Genomic DNA, 22,281 nt, shown 5'->3' with positions numbered 1-22,281 from the left:
AGTTAGTCCATGAAAAACGCAATACGCAGATAACTTTTTTGTTGGGACAAGTAACTCAACACGTTTGTATTACAAGTGATGCATTATTTAGTTACATTTTCAAATAAGTAAGCTGTTACCGTAAGAATTTCAACATATTTCGCTGTTTCCTCTATCAGTTTCTTTCCTACTTCTTGGCAGGTAGTGCGCAGCCACCTCCAGCTGTGTCGGGGCTACAGGTTATGTCAGTGTGCAGGTACACGTTATGTTCAAACATGATGTACTGGAGGCTATACAAGCCTGTTTTCATAGAGGTAGGCATACTGTGCAGCTGCAACCGGTCAGGTATCTTCAATTTCTGTTTACTTTCATGTACATCCATTTTTATTGGGTTGAAAAAAATACATGTTGTATGAACTTTTAGGTATATGGGGCCCTGTACTCACTCAACTTTTTGTTTTGTAATTTAACATAAAAGATCAATAAAGAGTTGAGAAACAGCTATTGCGTCTGTCATTATAAGCCAGCAGAGTTTCAGATTGGGTGATGGGTCATGGAATATGCCATTCAAATGCAAGGAATCACAAAGGGATTTTAATTGTTGGTAACACGAAAGTACTCTAACGAGTTTCTTTTCACCATTGGTAATGCTATAATGTCACAAGTTACTTTAAATGGCAGTAATCATGTAATGTAACAAGTAACACTACCCAACACTGAAGGTGACTAAACAGTAATGAAAACATAATTATGAATACTATATTGCATTTCTGCCATTAGATCCTCCTATATCCCTTTTAATTCTACACACTGGACCTTTAATGTTATGATGTATATCTATTTGTCAGGTATTTATTTTTTGGGATTAGCCAAAAAATTAAAGACCTGCTTATTTCATCAACAGAAAATAAACTGTCAATAATAATAAATCAATAAAGAGGCAAAAATGCAAACCATTCTTTGGTCCTATCATTTCGAATGTGAAGAATTGCTGCGTTTTGTATCATTGCAAACAGAGTTATAATTTGGACTGTTAACTGGACAGAAGTCATCACCATCGGCTTTGAGAAATTCTTTACAATTAATCCAATATTAATTGATAACTAAAACAATCCTGCAGCACTATAGTGATGCATGACAAATCAGTTAATCCATTTTCCTTTATCTTGACAGATAATCTTGTACTATTAAACCACACATACCATCCTTGACAAATGTATCCATATCACGCACTCCCACTGCCTACTATTAATTCATAGCACATGTTTCTTCTAGCACCATGCTGTGGTCTTGAGAAACAAGATCCCTTTGTTTGTCAGCCATGAATGCACAGCTAAACATTTTAATTGATTACTTCTCTTTTGATACAGTTGTGTATATAGTGCTAACAGTAAGTGGAAGTGCAGCACAAGTCTAAGTGAAACACAGACTAACATTTGGTGTGAAAACATTAAGGCAATAAGAAAATGGACTTGGACTTGAACAGATGATAGTGTTGGTGAAGTTTTTGGGCCTTCAGAGGTGATCAAGGCGGTGCTTCAACTAATTCCACCACACTCCTGTGTATCTGTTGCTGACACATATGAAACTGTTCCTCTTTCACCCTGCTGCTCTGCTATATTGAGCTCCCTCACTCACAAACACTGGCACCCTCTTAGCCAGCTGAGTTCTTCTGCCTCCTTGCCAGGCTGCTCTCCTCTCTCCCCCTGTCTCATTCTCTTTCTCTCTCTGCCACCCATCTGGGCCTTGTAATACATGACAGCTGAAGCAGGGTTTCCAAATTTAATTTGAGGTGTGATAAAACAGCACATATCTATAAATTGTGCACAGAAAGCCTGCCTCTATGTGGATTGTTATAACCTCTTTCTTCTGTCAAACATGTGCAGAATATCAAACACATGATACCCAGGCTCACTGCACAAAAAGGAAGATCTACAAATAGAATTAATGGTGAGGAGCCCTGCCAAAGCAATGACAAAGAATGTAGTAATAACGCTGCAAATGGAATATTTCAAGAATGAGGAGGGATCAATTTGCAACATCTAACTCTACAGTATGTTAACCTTCTCTATCAGATAAAACGCCTTTGATGTGAAAATAGAAATGCCTGTATGTGAGTGAGAAGCCGCAAGAACTACAGCTAATGTTAAACGTGTGAAAAGTGTGTACCCACGCTTACTGTAGGTGCGTGGATACGCACTTTTGCTCACATACAAACACATGCCACTCACACACACCTAATGAGCTCTGTGGCTGTTGGTGCTATCTTACAGTTTAGATGAGTGTGATCCTTTCCGCCAAGTTTGTAAAACCACTTTTACACTGAAATTAGTTGCAGGCGACTGACTCGTTTTCCACCGGCAAAAGAGAGGACTGGCTTTCTGTTCTTTTTGTTTTTTGAGTGTGTCACATTTGTCACTATGAACACGCTGGAAAAACAGGGAACAGTAGGAAGCAGCAGATCATACAGCTCATCAGACTACATCCAGAACACTTTAAACTTTCAATCAACAAGATTCGAACTGGAAACATCATTTGTTTCTGAGGCTAAAAACAGAAGTGAGGAGTGAGACATCTCACTTCATTTCTATCTCTGTTGAAGTTGTTGAATGTGCAGTACCGATCCGGCAGCCGACAGCGCTCAGTTATTAGGGTCACAGACACCACTTACAATGGTTACTTCTGTAATATCTTTTGACTTTGGTCTCTCTTTTAAAGTCAGCACTGACTGAATCATGTTTAACTGCTGCTTGAACAGAAAAGGACAGAAAGATATCAACAAGCCAGCGGCCTTTATTTTAACACAAGTCATAACATTGCGCCTGATGGAACAGAAACGTGTGCGTCCCCCAGGTGTTGCGTTAATCACTGACTATCAGATCCGTGACTACCGCAGTGTCCTTCAACATTTAAGTGAATGGCGATTGTACCCATTCACAGTAAAGACCAGAGCTAGATATTAGTCTGTGTTTTGAAGAGCACGAGACGGGTATAATAAAGTCCTGTGTTCCTTATTGGTGCTGCTCTTATTATATAGTGATGACCACACTGGATTGGACCACAATCGATTAAGGGATCAAATTGTGATGGTTTGAATAAAGTTTAAAGTTTAATGTCTGTTAAAAGATTTTTAAAAAACAATTGTATAATTTGTGGCAACATAGAAATATTGCTGTATCACTGCGACAAAAAAGGTTCTACATCTCTTAGCAGTCATGAAGGAGCTTATATGGCGGAAAACCCCTCTGCATCCATTAATCTTGCAATGGCACCGCAAAACTTTCCAAATAATTCCTCCTGGAGTGGATCAAGAGCGTGGCAAGAACGTACAGTAAGACATGGGTCTGCTTTGGCTTCATCTGAAGCATCAGAACGAGCAATAATCAAATAAACATGTGAAAAATACCAGAGAGACTCAATCAAGGGATTCCCCATTACAGCTCTGCAGGGTCTGGCATCACACACGCAGAACCAGGATGGGAGAAATCTGTGACACTTGGAGCTGTGGGAACGTGGAGGAGCAAACAAGGAAACACTTAGATTTCACCGCATTCTGTCGCTCGTCCCGTCTGCTCTGTCTCTACCCCTCACGCCCCTCAGCCCCTCCATCTCTTGTCTTCTCACGCCGGAGAGCTGTTTTCGCTGTCTCCGGCCCTGTCAACCCCATCAGTTCCCCACCTCTGTCATCCTCCTCTCTTTTCTTCCTCCTCTGTCCCTCCCACCCGCTGGTTCTGACGCCTGAGCTGAGCCCCTTGAAGAGTCCTGGTAATAAACTGTGGTGCCTGCGCTCTTCATTGCTGTCTCGCTCTCCCCACCCCTCATCCCAGAGCGACGATACATCTGCCGTTATACTAGGCCCAGTCCAAAAAAAGCCCGGCCCCTCCACTCTGTACAGTACAAGCACGTCAGTCTTTAACGTTCAAAAGTTTTCCCCCTATTCTCTCCCTTTCTCTTTTTCCCCCTCTTTTTCGCTGCTCGAGTCCTTTGTGTACAGTGTGCTATGCTCAGTGTGGCAGCACTGTGCCAGAAAAACCCACACAAACACACAGACACACATGTATGCGCACACATACACAGTCACAGACACACAGCTGGGCCCCAGCTGCATACAAAGACTGGGGTTTGGAAATCAATGAAGGAGAAAGAAGAAAAGGGGAAAGGAGTTTAAATAAATTGGCACTTGAAAAAAGAAGAAAAACGAGAAAGAGGGAGCGAGGGAAACATGGAGAGAGAGAGAGCTCTCTCTTAAACCGGCACATCAAGTCAGGAACAGAGGGAGGTTTTTCACGGACTAACGAAACATAACGCGCAAGACAACAGGAATAAATATGTTTGTGAGGCAGCTTACGAAATGTAATCCGACATTTGATTCAGGAGCAAGGGTTTGAATGGGTCATTCTATCGAGTCTGAAGGCAGGGGAGATCCCGTACAGAACACAGCCAGAAGATTTTAAATAAACAACATGACAACATTTTCTTAATTGTGTTGCCTTTGCTAATTGACTAACAGTACTGGGACACAAGGGTGACTTCTGGGAAAAGTGTAAAGATAGGGAAGGGTTATAAAGGGGTTGCTTCATTAAACCTCCAAAAACTGAAAGAATGATTCAGTTGTTTTCTCTAATTTCTTTATTATTGTATCTGATTGTAAAAAACGCATTGTGGCTTACTTTTTTTCTGAAGAAAAATAAACATATCGTCCCGTCTACCTCAAACATCACACAGCAAGTTTAGACATTTTTGGTTGAGCAAAATACACAATTATATGGGGTGATTTTCCCCGTTATCTTCATCAATAAGGAGCAAGGCGAATGACCCCATGGTGTCAGAAATCAAGAGGCCTGAAGGGGGGATGTTGGCTATCACAGCTCAGCTAATTAATTCACACTCTTTGAAACTCAAATCCCTCACACGCAGCCAGTTAACACAGGTCGTCATTTCAGATGGATATGTTTCCTTTCCTTTGTCTCAGGGCTGTTTTCAATCTGCCAGGAATGAAGAGTAGTAATTTCGTCACGTTGCTTTAGGTTGGCGAACATTGACAGTTTTATTGGGGGAGACAGAGACATAATCAATAGGCGCCTTGGAGAGAGAAGAAAAAGTCAGCCTATGGTTTTTTCTCTTTCTTCTGGTTTGGATAGGATCCCCAAATTGCTGTCTTATGAGTCTGGCCTGCCAAATTCATTTGGTTTTATCAAGGACCTTTAACTCCCTGCTCACACAGCCGCCTCAAGCCAAGCGCATTCCAAATCCTACACCACGCTTTAATACGCACGTTTCTACACTGACATGAGGATGTAAACGCATGCAAGCATTTGCTCACTCACGCAGGCTTCTCACACGCACAGACGCACTTGTGACATAGACATATGTTATGTATAAGTATGCCATCCGTGCAGGGCAGACATGCATGCAGACACACAAACTATTCGCCGTGCATTTGGCTTAAGACACAGTCAAACTTATGTCCTGATATTAAATTGTGAAATAGCTTTTACAGCTTTCCGATTCTCACCAAATATAAATTCCAATCACTTTCCTCTTTCTTTACAATCACTTTAAAACACCTACACTAGTGGAAATTGACCAGAGGTTATCTTTATCTTTCCTCTGAGGTCACTGAATGAATTAAAGGAACTGGCCTTTTATTTCTGATAAGTGACAGGTCCTTGTGAGTAAGTGTGTCTTTTTACTGATAGCTTTTCACAGTAGTGTGATGGTGCTGATTTGTGAAACAGAGCTCAGACGGTCGACAAACTGCTACGTGACATTCAAAGGTGAGAGTTTGTGTGTGTGTACGCGTGCACACTCAAGCACACGTTATCGCTGAGCAGCCAGAGGGGATCTCACCCTGGTGACACTCCCGCTGAGCTTCACACCTCTCTGAATAAAATGAGGAAACACTTGCAGCAAACTAATAAACTATATAAGTAAATGGACTCCTTAGAGCAAATAGGTTTAGGACAGCTGTGTGTCAGATCAGAGACAAACAAGCACCCTGCGCGGTTTGCGATGGCTTTCAGGAACCTCGAGAGAGAATAAAGCCAGCGAGATTTGTGAGTGTGTGTGTGTATGTTTTTTTAAGACAAAATATCCTTTCAGTGATAGAGATGTGTCTAAAACATTTGTCTTTTTCCTGGGTTTATGGCTATGTTTGCATTTGTGGTAGTGGTTAGGTCAGTTTAGGATATGTCAGGGGTTTGCCTGCATCACCCAACACTTTTGCATGAACCACAGAGCCAGCAGGACAGTCAAGCATCCACCTATAAACCCCTTAAAATTAAAATAATTTAGACTAAACTGTATTTATGTTCAAGGGTTAAGGTTTTGTTTCCACTTTGATTTTTTTTCTTTAGAAAAAAGGGTTTCAAATTAAATCTGGAGCTAAACAACGTTTAATGCAGTGGATAATTTTTGTTTGGTTTGTTTTGGGAAGTAGGATTTAATTCAGACATACATACACCACCTCATCAGCAGGTCAGGAGAACAAATGCTTATATGTGATGTGCGTGCCAAGGTGTAGGTAACATAGAATTGTTTGTGAGTTCAGAGTCACACATAAACAAGGCACTAACTGATGCATGAAGAACATCTCAAAAAAGTTTTAAAAAATTAAGCAGATGGTTACTCTCGACGCATCAAAGCTTTAGGGCCAGATGACGCATTCCACTTATTCTTGATGAATCACAGAAACATTAAAACATGTTGTGCAGAAATAATTCCATATGTACGTAGGCTGCTTTAAATGAATGCAGCATGTTTTAAAACATTTATATTTGAAAGAAACAAGGCCAAAATTAGTTGAATGTGTTGACACTTGCACTTACTATTTTTCCTCCTCTGTTTCATGCAAGTGACCGGAAGATTTGACAAAAAAGGTTGCATGTGTGACAATTTAGTTCAAAAAACGCCCAAGCTATTTCTCTTGTATTACTTGGGATGCAGTCCATTTTCAGTCCAAGAAATGTTGATTAAAAACAGAATCAATCGCTTGAAAACTTAATGTTGATGTCAGATCACTTTGTTATGGGAACTACATCCTAGTAAGTTTAATTCTTTGAGCAGGTTAGACTTTCAGCGTGAAGAGCAACTGAAGTAAAGCCTGCATGTAAGAGAAATTCACACTGAAGTACATTATGAGTGGACTGTGACAAGTCTTTCTGTTTGATCAAAAAATATTTCTTAGTAAATAACAAAGTACAGGGTTTAAACAGGGCGGATCCTCTTTAAATCGTTGATTTGAAGCTGTTTAAATAAACAACTTAATAAATAAAATATGCAAGGGTCAGGAGATTTCACAAACAGAAGCAGACAGAGGTTGTGGGCTTTTCTCGCCCTCCACCCTCTATTTCACGGCTTTGCCCAGGTATGTGCACAGGTAGAATAATCCCAGTGGCTGCCAACCTGACGAAAGTTGACTGCTCATCCTTGCAATTTTGCGCTGCGAGGCAATCAAAAGCCATGATCGCGCACACACATGTATGTGTGTGTGAAATGTGAATGTAGTCGAACTGCTACCCGGTGATGATACAATGACTGAAGTTTTTCCACAAACTGCAGAAGACAAATAAACAAAGAGCTTCTGTCCGCTGCAGCTGTAACATCTGCCCGCATCGTTCACACACTTATTCAAACTTTCTTACCTCGGTTTCTCCTGGGGTTGGCTTGTTTCCTCCGTTTGCCCCGACTTTCTTCTGTCATCATCACGCCTATCTTTGGTTGTGTCTTTCTTTTTAAATTTCGTTTCAAAAAAGTTGTCCACGGGGGCAGCGGTGTAAGCGAGTGTGTGTTTGTCCTGAGCGCCTGCCTGAGAATGAATGGTGATGAGGCATCGCCTTCGGTCACAGCGGGACACTCAGACCTTGATGGGACTCCAGAGCTGCAGAGGCGACGAGCCGTGAGGAGGAGTGATGTCAGCAGCAGAGGCTGGCCCTGAGGTCAGGCTCTGGCATCGTTGGCTTACACCTTCCTCATTTGAGAAGTCGACAGTGTTTGAAAAGACCTGCACGCAAAGCACATGATCAATAAATACACCCGGTACACTTTCACAAGTTACTGCCCCGAATTTGCTGAACGGAAAGCGTTCATGTATCTGCATGTGTCCCGGGACACACTAAGCTACATGATCTTTTTCTTTTTTTCTTTCTTTTTTTTTTTTTTTTAATAGCGTGTAGCCTATCGCCTACAACCGAATGACTGCATGTGTGAATATAACCCATCGCTTTTGGTGATTACGCTCCACTTTAATCAGTTAAGATATTCAGGAACAGTCAGATCACTGCGCCGCGACTCGTCCACTTGTTGATTTGCCAGTTTTCCCTCATGTTTTGACGCAACAGCTGATCAGAAAAAAAGCTCACCTCCGACTTGTGCCGCGGACGCACAGTTTGTTTGACGAGGTGCAAATGAGGCTGTTAACTCCATCTTTGCAAGTTTTCACCGCTGAGAGATTAGACTAACTGCAGGTTAATGACAACAGGTATGCGGGCTCTCCCCCACCTCCTCCCTCCTCGTCGTGTTTTATGGCCCGACTGTTATGCACGTCGCACCTGCGCTCGAGTACCCTGGAGAGGACCCCGTCCTGCGCCCCCATTCACCCATGGATGGCTGTAGGAAGTGGTGCATTGACAGCCCTTTGTGTTGCAACCTGGACTGTAATCTGTTTTGCAACTGAAAAAAACATCCGAAATAAAACTCTAACGCGGCGTTCAGGACCCCCACCTTGGCTTTCTAGTGCCCCCTCCACCCTCTTTAGAGATAATACGAGCGAGCAGGGTTGCCTTTCACGGCGCATAATGTGTCCTGCTGTAAGAGTCTGTGCGCAGTAAACAAACTGGGATCTGACACAGTGAAACAGATTAGAGAGGTGAAAGACAGATTACCTGCACGGAACCTTTAGAAAAGAGATTAATGAAGTGTTTTTAAAAAGTAGGAGTCACTTGTGTTTGAGTTAAGATATATTAAAGGATTACATTGGTAAAGCCCTTAAAGTATCTTAAATGCACCTAAGTATCAAAAGCACAAAGGTAAATAATATAATTTAATGTATGTGCAGTATTTACTAGATACTATGGGTCATGATTCCCGGCCTATTACCTCAGATTGGAAAGGCAGCATTGTTCTCATTATTTGAATATGTGTTTGTTTTTTGTTTTTTATCCGACGGCCAATAATGCTGCATGCAATCTGCAAAGTAACTAGTAACTCAAGTGATCAAATAAATGTAGTGGAGTACAAAGTACACTAGGTGCTTCCAAACTGTAGTGTAGTGGAGGTAAAGGTATAGCACAAGTACAATACTTGAGTAAACATAGCCTACTTAGTTACATTTCATCACTGCCTATGTCAACCAGGACGAGTCAATTCTGATTATGCAATGACTAAACTATCAAAGCACACCAGTGAACATCATCACATGAATACGCCTGTTATAAGACTTCCAGATAAGTAGGGCTGCACAGTTAAAAAGAATAATTTGCTGCAGAGATGCAATGACGGACGAATCTTGTCCTCCAGATGTAAGAAAATACAAATGTCACATCATGATTTAAATAGTTTTTTAGAGAAAATGAAAATTGCGCAATAATTGCAACGTGACTTTTTTTTTTACCGTAAGATGTTGCCCTACAGAATAGTTTAAAAACGTATTAAAAATTATGTTTATAAGTCATTGCAAATTCACTGGTCCTCGTCGCTGTAGGCATATTATGAAACAACAGCCGTCCTCATGCACAGCAGTCATAAAACTGACATAAGCATTACAGTATATAGTATGAACCAATTTAGTAGATAACTTCAAAATGTAATTTTGAAGCTGTAACTAACAATAAGTAAAACTCAAATCAGCTTGTGTTGAAAAAAAAGCACCCCCCCCCCCCCCCCCCTTCATTCCTTCACCGTCAGGACTGCTGGGGGTTTTTCTGTTAATGGATTCTGGAAGAGAAAGCATCCTGAAGGTGGGGAGGGAGCTGCGGGCCAAAGAAAGACAGGGACAGAAGGGGTCATCACGGCTCTTTGTGGTGGGATGGATAGAGGAGAGGGAGGAGAGGAGGTGGACGAGGAGGGGGCAATATACTTCGCTACAGATGAGGGTCACAGAGGTGCAGAGGTGCTTCAGAGGTCCTGGGAGCTGTTTTTTTTTTTTTTTTTAAAGTTATGCTCATATATGTCTACAAAGTGCTAGGGCTGCAGGTTAGGTGGAAATGTTTTTTCGTTTAAAATTCCAAAATTTCAATTGATTTAAACCAGACTGTAACTTTCTCACTCAGGCCCGATCTGTATATATGTATAGTATATAATTGTAACTTGTTACATGCATAGTTTTGTGAGGGTTTTTTGTTTATTCAAGTTTACGAAAAATGTGCCACGCTGCACTTCTTTTGATGGGGTTAACCGCTCAAATTTAAATAAATCAACCACAGCATAGCTTTCTTAATTTACTTTAAAACATGCAACAACTGTACTCTTATGCATTTCTTTTGGATATGTTAAATAATGCATAATTTAACAGTTTATTCATTTGATGTTTGATGTGCTAGGCATAAGATTGTTGGATGTTTGTGCGTAGACTTGTTTTGGTTTAATAGTTGTGCGGCTTAAAGTAAGGACACAGCAATGTTGTGGTGTTATAGTTAGAGCTTTCTACTGTCTTGTTAAAACATCTACCTCTACAAACACACACACACACACAGTAACACACAAGGAGGAGCATGGAGGAAGCAGTCCCACTGGGGTTTTGTCCCTGACTGTGGTCTATGGGTTCAAAGCTTCTTGCATGGGGAGGAGAGCCCTTAAACAGCATATTAAGCAGGAGTTAATTATATGCCAACCTAAGTGACAAAGGAAAAGAAAAGCCTCCCTCTGAATGGCAAGACAAGAAAAGAGAAAAGTCATTATGCTGCCCACTTCTTTGCATTTGAAAAACTCTGTTCTTATTTTGGCATTTCCATTTGTAACTCAACAGAAAAGCAAGATCACATTGTAGAGAGTCGACAACACGATCTCTGCATCAGCGCTGTCTGACTTTTTATATCCGAGTCTAATGCAAACCTGATGAAGAGTAGTTTGAAAATGCACGCGCATGCACACTAACACTCACTCACACTCTAATTTTGTGCAAAAGAAGCTTCAGTCATTTAACATAACAAATACTTTGGCCTGAGGCAGGAGACAAGACAATGTTAAGCAAATGTTCATTTTGAAAAAAGATGTGAAGGTCAAATGTGCTTTATATCTAAACTTATGCAACTGTGTAAAACACAAAGTTAAGGTGCATACAATCTAAACTAGGGGTCAACTGATATGGCTTTTTCTTGTGACATGTAACCAATCAGATAGTGTTGTGGGCGGGACATTGAGTGCAACCAAAGAATGGGGACTACAGACAAAGAAAGGATGCTGAGTAAGAGCCAAAGTCGCACATTTTAAAATGAATTGATTACATCCACCCATGACGTTATGTTTTCACCCATGACCATTTGTTGGTGGGTTTGTTGGTTTGTCAGGAGGCTTACCCAAAAACTACAGAACGGATTTCCATGAAACTTGGATGAAGGATGGGTCTCAGCCCAGAATAGAGACCATTAACTTTTGGTATATATCCGGATACAGGGACAGAAGCAGGAATTTTCCTTCAATTTCCCTCAACATTGCGACATTAACATCTGTTGATTTCTCAGGGAGTAATGTATGGATCTTGATGAAAATAAATCCTGTGTACTTAGATGGCTGGTATCTATGAATGAGTGAACTTAAATTATGGTTTGGCAGTAATCTGTTGTTTGAAATTTAGAGTGATACAGGGCTACCGAGTGTGACATGGGATTAGGCTTCATTAAATGGAAGGGTACAGTTGGCCCTTGGCGGAGGTATGTGCTTTACCGAGTGCCATTCTAGTTTTATAGGCAATCAGACACAAAAAACACTGAAATTAACAAACGGAAAAATTAGCAACAATGGCCCCAGTAATTAGCCAGGCCAAAAATCAGTCTGTCACTAGTCTAGCAATAAACACACACAACAAGCCTACTCTATATTTACCTCAATAATTGGTTCTAGAAGGCATACTTCTGATGATAAATGATCACATGTTTTTAATGTGTTACACATGTGTGATGTAAACGTTACCTTTAATCTGGTACATCTAAAGGGTGACTTCTGTAAAATTGACTAAGGTGTATAGAGCTATAGTAGCTGTATCATAAGATGTTCTCTCTGGAAAACACCCCATCTGACCTTAATGTAGAGCTATTGTTTCAAATAACAGACGTGGATATGCCAGATCGCACATCAGTAGTCCGTCAGGAGAACTTCCCCTCGCCTTGGAGCAAATGAGTCAACGCTAGCATCACTGCCAGGCTGTAGTGGCTGCCGTGAGTCTACAGCGCCATGCCACAACACCACAATGCCAATATAGTCCAAGCGCACTGGGGCCCCTGAGCCAAAACGAGCCAACACTGTAAAAAGTGATGGTGGGGAATACCATTTCACAAATATTACATTACAAATGATACTGTAAGTAATCTTATGAAGCATAATGGCAGATTAAATGGCGGCGTTAGCACACAATGCGTTTTATAAAGTGACGAATATGAGGGGAAAGATGTTGAAAAAGCTATTATATTCTAACAGTATTTTTAATATTTGAGTGTCTTGACACCTACCATAGTGGTGTTCAACTCGTCCGGATCAAGTCAGTTGACCTACTGTTTGTTTAAAGTTAGAGTTAACGCTAGCTATTTTAGCTAGCTTAGCTTGTAAGATGGCACGTAGCAGATGTGGCCACTGTTGCTATGGTTACTGAGAGTTTCTTTGACCGGGACTATGTTTTAAACCCCTGGCTCCCGAGACATGGATAATTAACAATTGCACTAACATTACCAATATTATTATTATTAGCTATAGTATAGTATTCTACTTTGTTGCCATGTAGTTGAAGTAGGAATGGTCCTTAACCTGGCGGAGGGACACTACAAAATAAATCCGAGGTCATAAGGTTATTGAAAGGATGACAGAGAGGGGAAAAAATAGGCCTGTTAACAGACCTAATAAAATTGGGTTTATTTTTTTATGGTCTTTTCTCTAATTTTGCTTCAATTTGAGGGGGGAAAAACACTCGATGGTTGCACTGCTCATAACTCACTTCCACACCACCATATGTGAGGTCATAAATAGACATGACTTCACTTTAAATAGTCACAAGTAGAAAAAGATTGGGAACCACGGTTGCACAAGATATGAAACTGTATCATGGATATGGACATTTTTCGCTCTTATTTCTTCTCCAAAATTTCCCACCACTCTCTTATTTGATGTCTTTTTAAAGTACAGATGCCATGTTGATAATATTTTACGAGCAAGAGTTGTGTAGTTTTTCTTTCTTACAGCATTCAGCAGGCCTCTGTGCCAATCCCCACTGACCACAGAGAGCCCGTCCAGGCGCTGATGTCACCAAGAGCAGCCATTTTTAATGCTAATTCACTTACTTAACTGCAGGAGCCTAGCAGATGACTGAAGCTTATAATAGGCTTCAGTGGCAGGCAGGTCTAAATCATAGTCATAACAAGGGGTTTTCCAATTATGACAAGGAGAGGAAGAAGGATGATTTAGGGTGGATGTTCTCTGCTTGGTCAGTTGGCCAGACTTTCAATAATTTGGGGGTATAATGGTGTTGGATCACAATTTTTCAGAATATAGATAAACTGCTTACAGAGGTGCTAGGTAGAGTGTACACATCCAAGTTATGCAAAAGCAGCTTAAGTTGAAGTGAATGACAGAGTAAAACTGTTTATCTGGGCTCCATCTCAGACTGTGCTGCTCTCTATTGGAGGAAAGGAGTCATTGCATGAATTCACTAGGAACATAAACATATTATCCAGCAGAATGAACCCACACCATTACAAGGAAACATATTTTATGGATTATTGACTCCTCATCCTTAAATTACAATGATGTAAAATGGGTCTAAAATAAAACCTCATTGATGTAAACAATGCACAGATATGTGTGATGTAATGAAACACAACAGACATGAAAAGAAAAGTTTCACAAACATTCTGCATCCATCCCACTGAACATGTTTATTCATAAACTGGTAAAATATAGCACATTTGTATAAAAATGTAGAAAATTGTACACAAAATATAACACTTGGCTTTTGTCTATTATAGTTAATGCTACTATTATAGCTTTCTGTTGCTAAAGGTGATATTCTTTTGCCAGCAAAAAAGTCATAATGAAGGATGACAGTTATAAAAAAAAAAAAAAAATCAACAACACACACACATAGAAGGCAACGTCCGTAAGGTTCATTAATATAAAAAGATAATTTTATACAAAAGATCTCATACATTCTAAAGAACAGCACTATCAGTCAATGTTCATGTCCTTATTGCTAGTGTTAGTGTTGTGTTAAAATAGACTATTTGTGCATCTTTTCTCAGTCATTTTAAGGTGTCTTTGGTAGGTTGTACACTTTTTCCAAAATGAAGAAATGTTCATTCCCGCTAATGCTTAGTAAACTTTGAAGTGACGCTACTATTTCATTCTGAAAAGTCACAAAAAAATGCTTCAGCAATATTTTATTAATGTGGCCTTATTGAGTCTAGCTGTGCTCAGGTGTGTTCTTGAATGACTATTAAAAACAAAATACTGTGATGATTTTTTTTTATCGCTACCATAATGAGGTTCATGTGAAGAGTCATAAGAGACAGACCTTTCCACACAGTGCTGTAGTCAGTGCAAAGCCACAGTGTAAAATTAGTTCTCCTACCAAGAGCTGCAGCCTTCTTCCATATGATACAGCTCATACAATAGTTGCAAAGAAGTACCTCAGTGTACACATATTTGTATTTAACACAGTGGCAGCGAGTGATAGATTTCCTGCTTGTTGACCCCCTGTCCTGAATTAGTAATGCAGAACTTTCCAAATAACTCCTCTTTGGGATTAGAGCCAAAGTGCAGCAACACTGTACTATAAATGCACCTCAGTTTCTCAAATATCGACATCCATTACTGATCTGTGAACAGATACGAACCAGCTGACTCTGTTTTCATTAAAAATAACCGCATCCTCAGCTAAATCATGTCATGTCGGATTAATGTTGAGCGAAGGCATTATGTTCAAATATATATGAGACATACTGTAGTAAAGAGGGGATTGTTACACACATTTTATATTTGAGCATTACGCATCATACCCCATGTATGTACCTTAGAAATAGCATGACCCTTTCTGTTTTTTGCACTTATAAACACCACTGAAAAAAAGTACACAGCTGCTTTAGGAACACTTACAGTAAACATGTGGAGTGCAAACTCTCTGTCTGGAAAGGCATTTACAACAAAAATGTAATCTGAACACCAAAGATTCAAACACAAGTCCTGAGTGTCTGTGTGTAGGCTATGTGTGTGTCTGCGACTACATTATTTGCATGTGTAGGAATACTGATATGCCACTATAAAGAGTGTGTTGTTCATGACAAGGACGAATTCCCTAGCAGATTAATATTTATTAGCACCGAGAAATTATTTCTCCATCGCTAAAAGCACATCTTTAATCTTCACCCCTGCTCTTAAAAAAACCTTCTTACACTCCCATCTGAATATTAGCCTTCAGAATCCAAGCAATCACAAGACAGGGGACAATGTATTCGCTGTCTCATTGTCATATACACAACATATATAAATGTATATAAAACCTATTTACATGCATCCTTCTCTGCTCCACTGTTGCCACAACCCTACGTGACTGGAATGCCTGTTTGGAAAAAGTTCAGTATCAGTTTCATATCAGGCATATAGCTCTGTGTCCTATAGAAAGGCACAGAAAAATACCAAGTACCAAGGTAGCGAAGGAACAATACAGCGAGAAAGGTTGATCAGGCACCTTTGGTTTTAAGGTTTTTGGGTGGGGACTTGATTTTGAAATCTGTGATGGGTTCTCATTAGTAGCTTAGTCTCAACTTGCAAACCAGAATGCATCGCAATACATCACTATTCCTGTTACATGGTTAGGGTTAGCCTTGATTCATGCCTAGCCCTAACCGTAACCCTGGGTATCCAATAGCAACAGACCCAAGCCTGTTCAGGATCCTGGCTCGAACAAGGGTCAATGTGTTGGGTTTAGGCTGATTGGGATGTATAAAACAGCCCACACGAATGATCCACTACATGAAATAGTACATTCAAAAGTTTGTCTACTGTACCCATACTGGGCTTTCTTGCAATGTACCAGGGAAAATCACACAAGCAGCTGGACTCCAGGCTGGGTAACTCTGGATACTTGGCTACATGCATTTCCATTTGGGACCTCAGTTAAAACATTAAGAACTGGCTTAGACCGCTACTTGATTGTGTCCTGGAAAAGATGTCCTCTTTTAAGACAGTGTGTTCAGGTATTTATTCTCCCCAGCCAGCGAGGTAAGCATAGATGTCATGTCGCCCACAGCCATGTTGGACAGGCCAGAGCCTGCAGCGAGGCTGACAGAAGTCTGGGGGGTGGTGAGACGGGATGAGGCCTGGGAGGAAGACCCTGGTTGACCCTGAAGGGGATTGTTGACTGGGCTGAAGGAGGAAGGCTCAGCATCATCAATGATGGAGGTGAAGTCTATGCGAGCATTGTCCAGGTCAAGGTTTTCTAAGGCATTTGAGATAGGACCAGACTGAGGATAGGGTGCAGACTTTGTGCCAACTGTTGGGTCGAGGTTGGACCCCATACTGTGCTGCTGGTTGAGACAAGGTCCGTTTTGGGTGTCAATGTGTTTCTCCATACCCATGTTTATCTGACCCGAGTAGTACATGTTGTTGTTATTCGAAGGAGAGAACATTTCATTTTGCGGGTGCTGTGGATGCTGAACTGGAGGAAGTCTGACTGCTCGTCTGGGGCTGGTAGTGGAGTGGACAGGGCTGAGGTGGGGTGGGCTGCCCAAGTAGACTCCTCCTACCTGTGATAGGCTGTTCTGACGGCTGAGAGGTTTCCGTCCCTGAGGAGGCCTGGGGACCACCATCTCCTGGCCAAAACATGAGCCTTGGAGCTGCTGGTCTTTAGGTGTCACAGAGCTGTGGGATGGAGGGCTCATGACCAGGTTCTGGTTGGGGTAGGATGGATAGGTCTGGCCGGAGTAAAGATTCTGGTTTTGGTGCTGTGGACTGTGCTGCATCATTGCTGTCTGGGCACTCATATCCATGTTATCAGACAGAGGGGGAGGTTTTATTCCACTCTGCTGTTGCTGTTCTTGTTGCTGCTCCCACATGAGTGCTTGCTGGGACTGCACATAGTTCCTCACCATCATTTCCTTCACCTGCATCATGGGGGTTTCTGACCTCTGCCCTTCTGCTAGTGAAGTTCCAGCACAGCCCAAGCTCAAGCCCCCACCACTGGGGAAGGAGTTCTGGTTCTGCCCCTGAAAGTCACAGCTGGGGTTGTTTGAGTTCCTCATCATGACCTGGCCTGTCTGTTGCGGGTAACCCTGAGTCTGCTGGAGGAGCATCCGCTGCTGTTGGAGTTTAGCACTTTGACAGGCATCTCCACCTCCCATCCCCGGGTGGAACTGCTGCTCAGGCTTGATGATGAGTTTGTGGGTTCCATCGGGACTGTTGTAGAGGGCTTGCTGATTGTTGAAGTGGGTCGGTGTCTGTTGATTCTGCAGGGTGGGATCCGAATACGGCATTCCTCGCTGGTTCTGAAGAGCATGGCTGGAAGCTTGGATTTGGCTGTGGGTATCACTCCAAGTGCCTCCAGCATCACCACCCTGGCCTATGCCAGGGTAATGAGGGCCCGAGGGACTGAGCTGGCAGGTGCTCATACTGTACTCGGCCTGCTGGAGAAGAGTATTAGACATGCCCTCTGAGTGAATGGGCCTTGCTTGACCTATTGAATTTCCACCAGCTCTGGAGGGGACTTCCCCTCCCTGGTTCTGGTAGTGCCCCTGCATGTAAGCCTGGTCGGGGCAGCTCAGCGAGTCATGGCTTGGGGACAGTTGGTTTGAAAGAGGACCTCCACCTCCGACTCCTCCAAGAGTTTGATGCTGTTGTTGGTATCCCATGAAGCTTCTCTCTCCAGGGGGCATCATCAAGGAACGATCCCTAGCATCAACAGGGGCAAGGTGGGGCTCCATGCCCATAGCCTCCATCATTACATTCTCTGTAATGCTAGGTGGACGAGGGGAGTACATGTGGCGGGCGAGACTGGAGTCAGAGCGGTGTTGCAGCGCATTCCTTCGGCCCATCATGGCAACATTGTTAAGGCTATTAAAGCGCTTCGGGAGAGCTTGTGGATCTGCCACTGATCGAACCGGGTCACTAGCTCGCCTGCTATTGTTACCCGGAGCCTGGTGAGGGTAGATAACACCAGTACCATACTCTGTGTTGGCACTGTGTCTACGTGGACCAACTTGTTGAAGGAAAGGAGGCAAAGGTTGCCCCTGGTACTCACTTAGAATACCTCCTCTTCTGCCAGGAGTAGCTGCCTGCTCCATATTGGGTAAAGGAGTGGGTGGTGGTCCACCAGTTGCTGCAGCATATTTGGCCTTTAGACTGTATTGCTGGGCAGGTGTTAAATTAGGAAGACCGGGCAATCCTCCGCCAGGACATGGAGCTCCTCTGCGATTGGTCTCAGGCGAGAGGGGGTCTCCTCCGCTCTGCTCTGGGCCAAGAAGGTGACATCCTCCCCCTGGCGTTCCTCCCATTTGTGAAACGTCACTGGAACGCCGGCTGGACAGGTAAGGAGACACCATGGATGACCTACGGCTGACGGTATATGCAGAGCTGAGGCTGCTGGTGCCGCTTCCTCTCCTGTCGCTAGAAGAACAGCCAATCGCTGTGCCACTTCCTAACTCGTGATTGGACAGCTCCATAACTCGTCGATTTGAGAGGAGTGGAGAAGGCGCACACATTCCCATACTGTCCCCTGGACCTGAAAATGTACAACCAGAAGGTAAACAGCTTAGAAACAGTTAAACAATACAAAGCAAAAGTAACTTAGCTGTCCCACTCAAACTGTCCCTGAATGATTTATCAGTCATGGCTTGCTCTTCACAATTTATTTTTTCACAATGTATTAATTCTGCCCACAACAGACTTCAGAATATGATTTTTTTTTAAAATGTTCTAATCAAAGTAAATACCAGGGAGTGCGGGTAGCTTGGTATTGCCACAGCGGGCAGGGGGGGTTGGTCTGCGGATTTGCTTCAGCTTGTCGATCTTTAGGTTCTCCAGCCTCTTCAAAGCCTGTGCTGACATTCCCATTGTTCCTGCTACACTTCCTGGCTCTCCTCCCCCTCCTCCTCCACCTGCAACACCATCCTCCAGTGCTGTGAGATCCTCCAGACTGCCTGCTGCATTCAGGTTCATCTCCACCCCACTGTCATTGTTGTTGGCGCTCCCCAGTGGAGAACGCTCACTACTGCAGGATGACTGACCTCCAGGGCTTGGCTGGGATTTCTGAAAGAAGTTACGTAATATATTGTCATCTTTAATGACTGACAACCCCAAGTTGCAGAAATGTTAAGTATAACTGATTCATACCTTATGGCATGAACAACAATGGAAATGGTGGCTTCATATATTCTCTTATATTAAAGGACCTTGCTTCACTCACCAGAGCTGTCTCAGGAGCCAAAAGTTTGCAGTCTTCCCTGCGTGTCTCTTCTTTCTCCAGCAGCAGTTCAGAGCTCTGGCCTCCAGGAGTCATTGCTGAACCGGGGGGTCGAGGTCCTGTGTCTCCACGATGTTTCTTGGTGATGTGAGCTTCGGGGCCGTGCACTGTCTTCACGTGTTTACGCAAAGAGCTCGGATCTGTGTACCGTTTAGTGCAGCCGGGGATCTTACACACATAGGGTTTCTGTAAAAGAGCACACAAAACCTTTGAGTTTACATCCAAATTCACTTTACTGCAAATTTTCTGATAGTGAAAAGATCTCACATATGTAGTAGTTTACCATTCTTGGCCCAGTATAAATCAATGTCAGTGTGTTTTTCTAAATAGATCCAAAATATTGCCAATGGCATGAATATCTAAATTACTTTTATTATTGAATTATTTTTGTAGTAACCAGTGTAATAACAACATGTAAATCATTTATCTGCAGTGTTCAGTGATGTTTATTACAGTACCTCATTGGAGTGTGTTCGGTTCTGGTGCTTGGCTCGGTCTGAAGCGTTTGAGAAAGCTTTGTTGCAGCCTTCATGTTCACACACGTATGGTTTCTCTCCAGTGTGAGAGCGCAGGTGGGTTTTCAAATTCTCCAAGCGAGAGTAGGCCTTATTACAGCCTTCAAACTGAAACGGAAATACACAGATCGGTGTTAAAACAACAAAAAAATTTAAATAAAGTGCCTTACCTAATAAACAAAACAGACATACCAAGTCTACAAAAGCTTTGGGTCTATAGTCTAACAGCCTTACTGTATTTTAACCACAGTGCATTTAATGTAGGTACAAGAGCTTTATTAAGAATTATTATCCGTTTTCCCCCCTTGGATTGATGATTTGACAGGCTTTGGTACCCTTGACAGGCTATATCGGAACAAAAATACAGACATGCTCTTTAAAAGGGAGATAAGGCAGATATTGGGTTCCCCCAGACCTGCCACCTGGTGGTGAAGATACACTGGCAGTATTTCTTATTTCGTTATCGGTTGAAGCGAGTAATCATGACACAGGATGACAAATAAAAAATGTGACAATGCAGACAGGTTCCAAGCTTTTGGCGATTTTGTGTTTGCAGGTGTAAAAAATCTAAATGACAGAGACAGAAACAACAACATCAGAGAAAGACACAGAGAGAAGGAAAATACATAAACAGGGACTTAAGATGAACTCACAGTGCACTTGTGTGGCTTCTCTCCTGTGTGTCTGCGCATGTGAACCACCAGCATGTACTGGGCTTTGAAAGGCCTCTGTTCTCGGGAGCACTCCTGCCAGTGACACACAAACTCCTTCTTTTCTCCGTGGATGTGCTCATTGTTGATGTGCTGTTGAGAGTACAAACAAAAAGATCCCTTTAAAGTGATTTTGTAGATACATCTTTGATACCAAATGCGGCTTTTTTCCTCTCTTTAATCTGCAATAGCCATCACTGATCTTTGTCTTACATGAACTAGCTGGTCCTGTGTGTCAAACTCCTTGTTGCAGCTCTCCCAGTGGCAGTTAGTTTCATAGATGGCCTCTTGTTCAATCTTCCCATCCTCCTTGTCCAAGTCATCTCTGCCATCCAGTAGACCCAGGAGAGGGTCCTGATGAAACATATGTATGCAGAAAATGGTGTGAAAACATGACTTTTAAGTCTATCGACAAATGCCTAAAACTAAAATATAAACATGTCAAGGTGAAAATGACTTATAAGGGTAGGAATGTACCTGAGTGCCAGTGGAAGAAGGACTGGCCACATCTCCCTCTGACCTCTCCTCCAGGCTCTTCACATTCATGCCATCCATCACACTTCCCAGGCCTGGCTCTGTCTTCAGCTACAAAACAGAACACGCAACTTATGTCATCTTCTTGTCTTCGTCTATTTAATTCATATTCATGCAACTAACATGGATGTTAGATCTCCCACCCATCCTTTGCATCGCAGGTGTCAGAAGCAAACAGTTCATTGATGCTGCTTTGTAAAGTGAGACGTCTTACATGTCCATGCTTGGGTGGAGCAAGAAGCCGAGGATTGTGGGGAGGTAAGCGGGAGGCTTGGCAGGGACCTGGTGTGTGTCCACCCAGAGGCGTCCCTCCTCCTCCTCCATACATGGAACCTTGTTGCCTGGATTGGCAGTTTATATTGCTGGAATAGCCGAGGGACGGGCTGCGGCGAAACATAATAACGACAATATGTCAACACTAGCAGAATAAAGGCTGATGGAACTGGTGGCTTTGGCTGTTTGAAAGCATAACATTATAGAGTGTGCAGCAGGTACTAGACTCAGTACCTTGAATATTAGACCTACAAGTCTGAGGTAATAAACGTGGATATTGTTGACTTTTACTGTACAATTTTGTGCATTTGTATGTAAATTAGAGAGATGTCTGACCTCATGGCGCTCACAGAGAGATGGCCGTAAGAACTGGCACCGTTGGGGTTGCAGCGAGCGTTAACAAAGGCCACCAAGGAGTTTGGTGATGTCCGGATCACCGTCTGCAGGTCAACACTGGCATCAGACAGAGGGGAGATGGACAAAGCCCTCTTTTTACTCAGCTTCAGCATGGAGCGAGGTGTGGAGAACCTCGAGCCTAGAGGGGAAAAGAGGGCAGTGAGAACAGGAGGGTTAGCTTTGATGACACCAAATCCTTTAGAGGCATTTTTTTGTGCAC

General features: G+C 42.5%; 2 protein-coding genes across 4 annotated transcripts in view; both read right to left on the bottom strand.

Moving 5' to 3' along the window:
• Positions 1-12,788, bottom strand: part of LOC115583161 (zinc finger E-box-binding homeobox 1) — a 34,269-nt gene extending 21,481 nt beyond the window's left edge. Inside the window, exons 1-2 of one of the 2 annotated variants that reach the window (XM_030419666.1) lie at positions 12,642-12,788; positions 7,623-7,981 (exon numbers count right to left, since the gene is read on the bottom strand). In XM_030419666.1, the coding sequence (XP_030275526.1) occupies positions 7,623-7,683 (61 nt within the window). In that variant the 5' untranslated portion in view covers positions 7,684-7,981; positions 12,642-12,788. The remainder of the gene's footprint in view (positions 1-7,622; positions 7,982-12,641) is intronic. The other variant, XM_030419667.1, reaches the window with a different exon arrangement.
• Positions 12,789-14,031: 1,243 nt separating this feature from the next.
• gli1 (GLI family zinc finger 1) overlaps positions 14,032-22,281 on the bottom strand; it is a 56,451-nt gene continuing 48,201 nt past the window's right edge. For both annotated transcript variants that reach the window (XM_030421518.1, XM_030421517.1), the window contains 9 exons: positions 22,002-22,200; positions 21,607-21,775; positions 21,336-21,443; positions 21,072-21,212; positions 20,802-20,951; positions 20,092-20,256; positions 19,577-19,819; positions 19,104-19,419; positions 14,032-18,892 (listed from right to left, as the gene is read on the bottom strand). In XM_030421518.1, the coding sequence (XP_030277378.1) occupies positions 16,356-18,892; positions 19,104-19,419; positions 19,577-19,819; positions 20,092-20,256; positions 20,802-20,951; positions 21,072-21,212; positions 21,336-21,443; positions 21,607-21,775; positions 22,002-22,200 (4,028 nt within the window). In that variant the 3' untranslated portion in view covers positions 14,032-16,355. The remainder of the gene's footprint in view (positions 18,893-19,103; positions 19,420-19,576; positions 19,820-20,091; positions 20,257-20,801; positions 20,952-21,071; positions 21,213-21,335; positions 21,444-21,606; positions 21,776-22,001; positions 22,201-22,281) is intronic.

The sequence above is a fragment of the Sparus aurata genome, chromosome 6 (genome assembly GCF_900880675.1).
Source record: "Sparus aurata chromosome 6, fSpaAur1.1, whole genome shotgun sequence".
NCBI lineage: Eukaryota > Metazoa > Chordata > Actinopteri > Spariformes > Sparidae > Sparus > Sparus aurata.
This window is presented reverse-complemented; position numbering and strand designations above follow the sequence as displayed.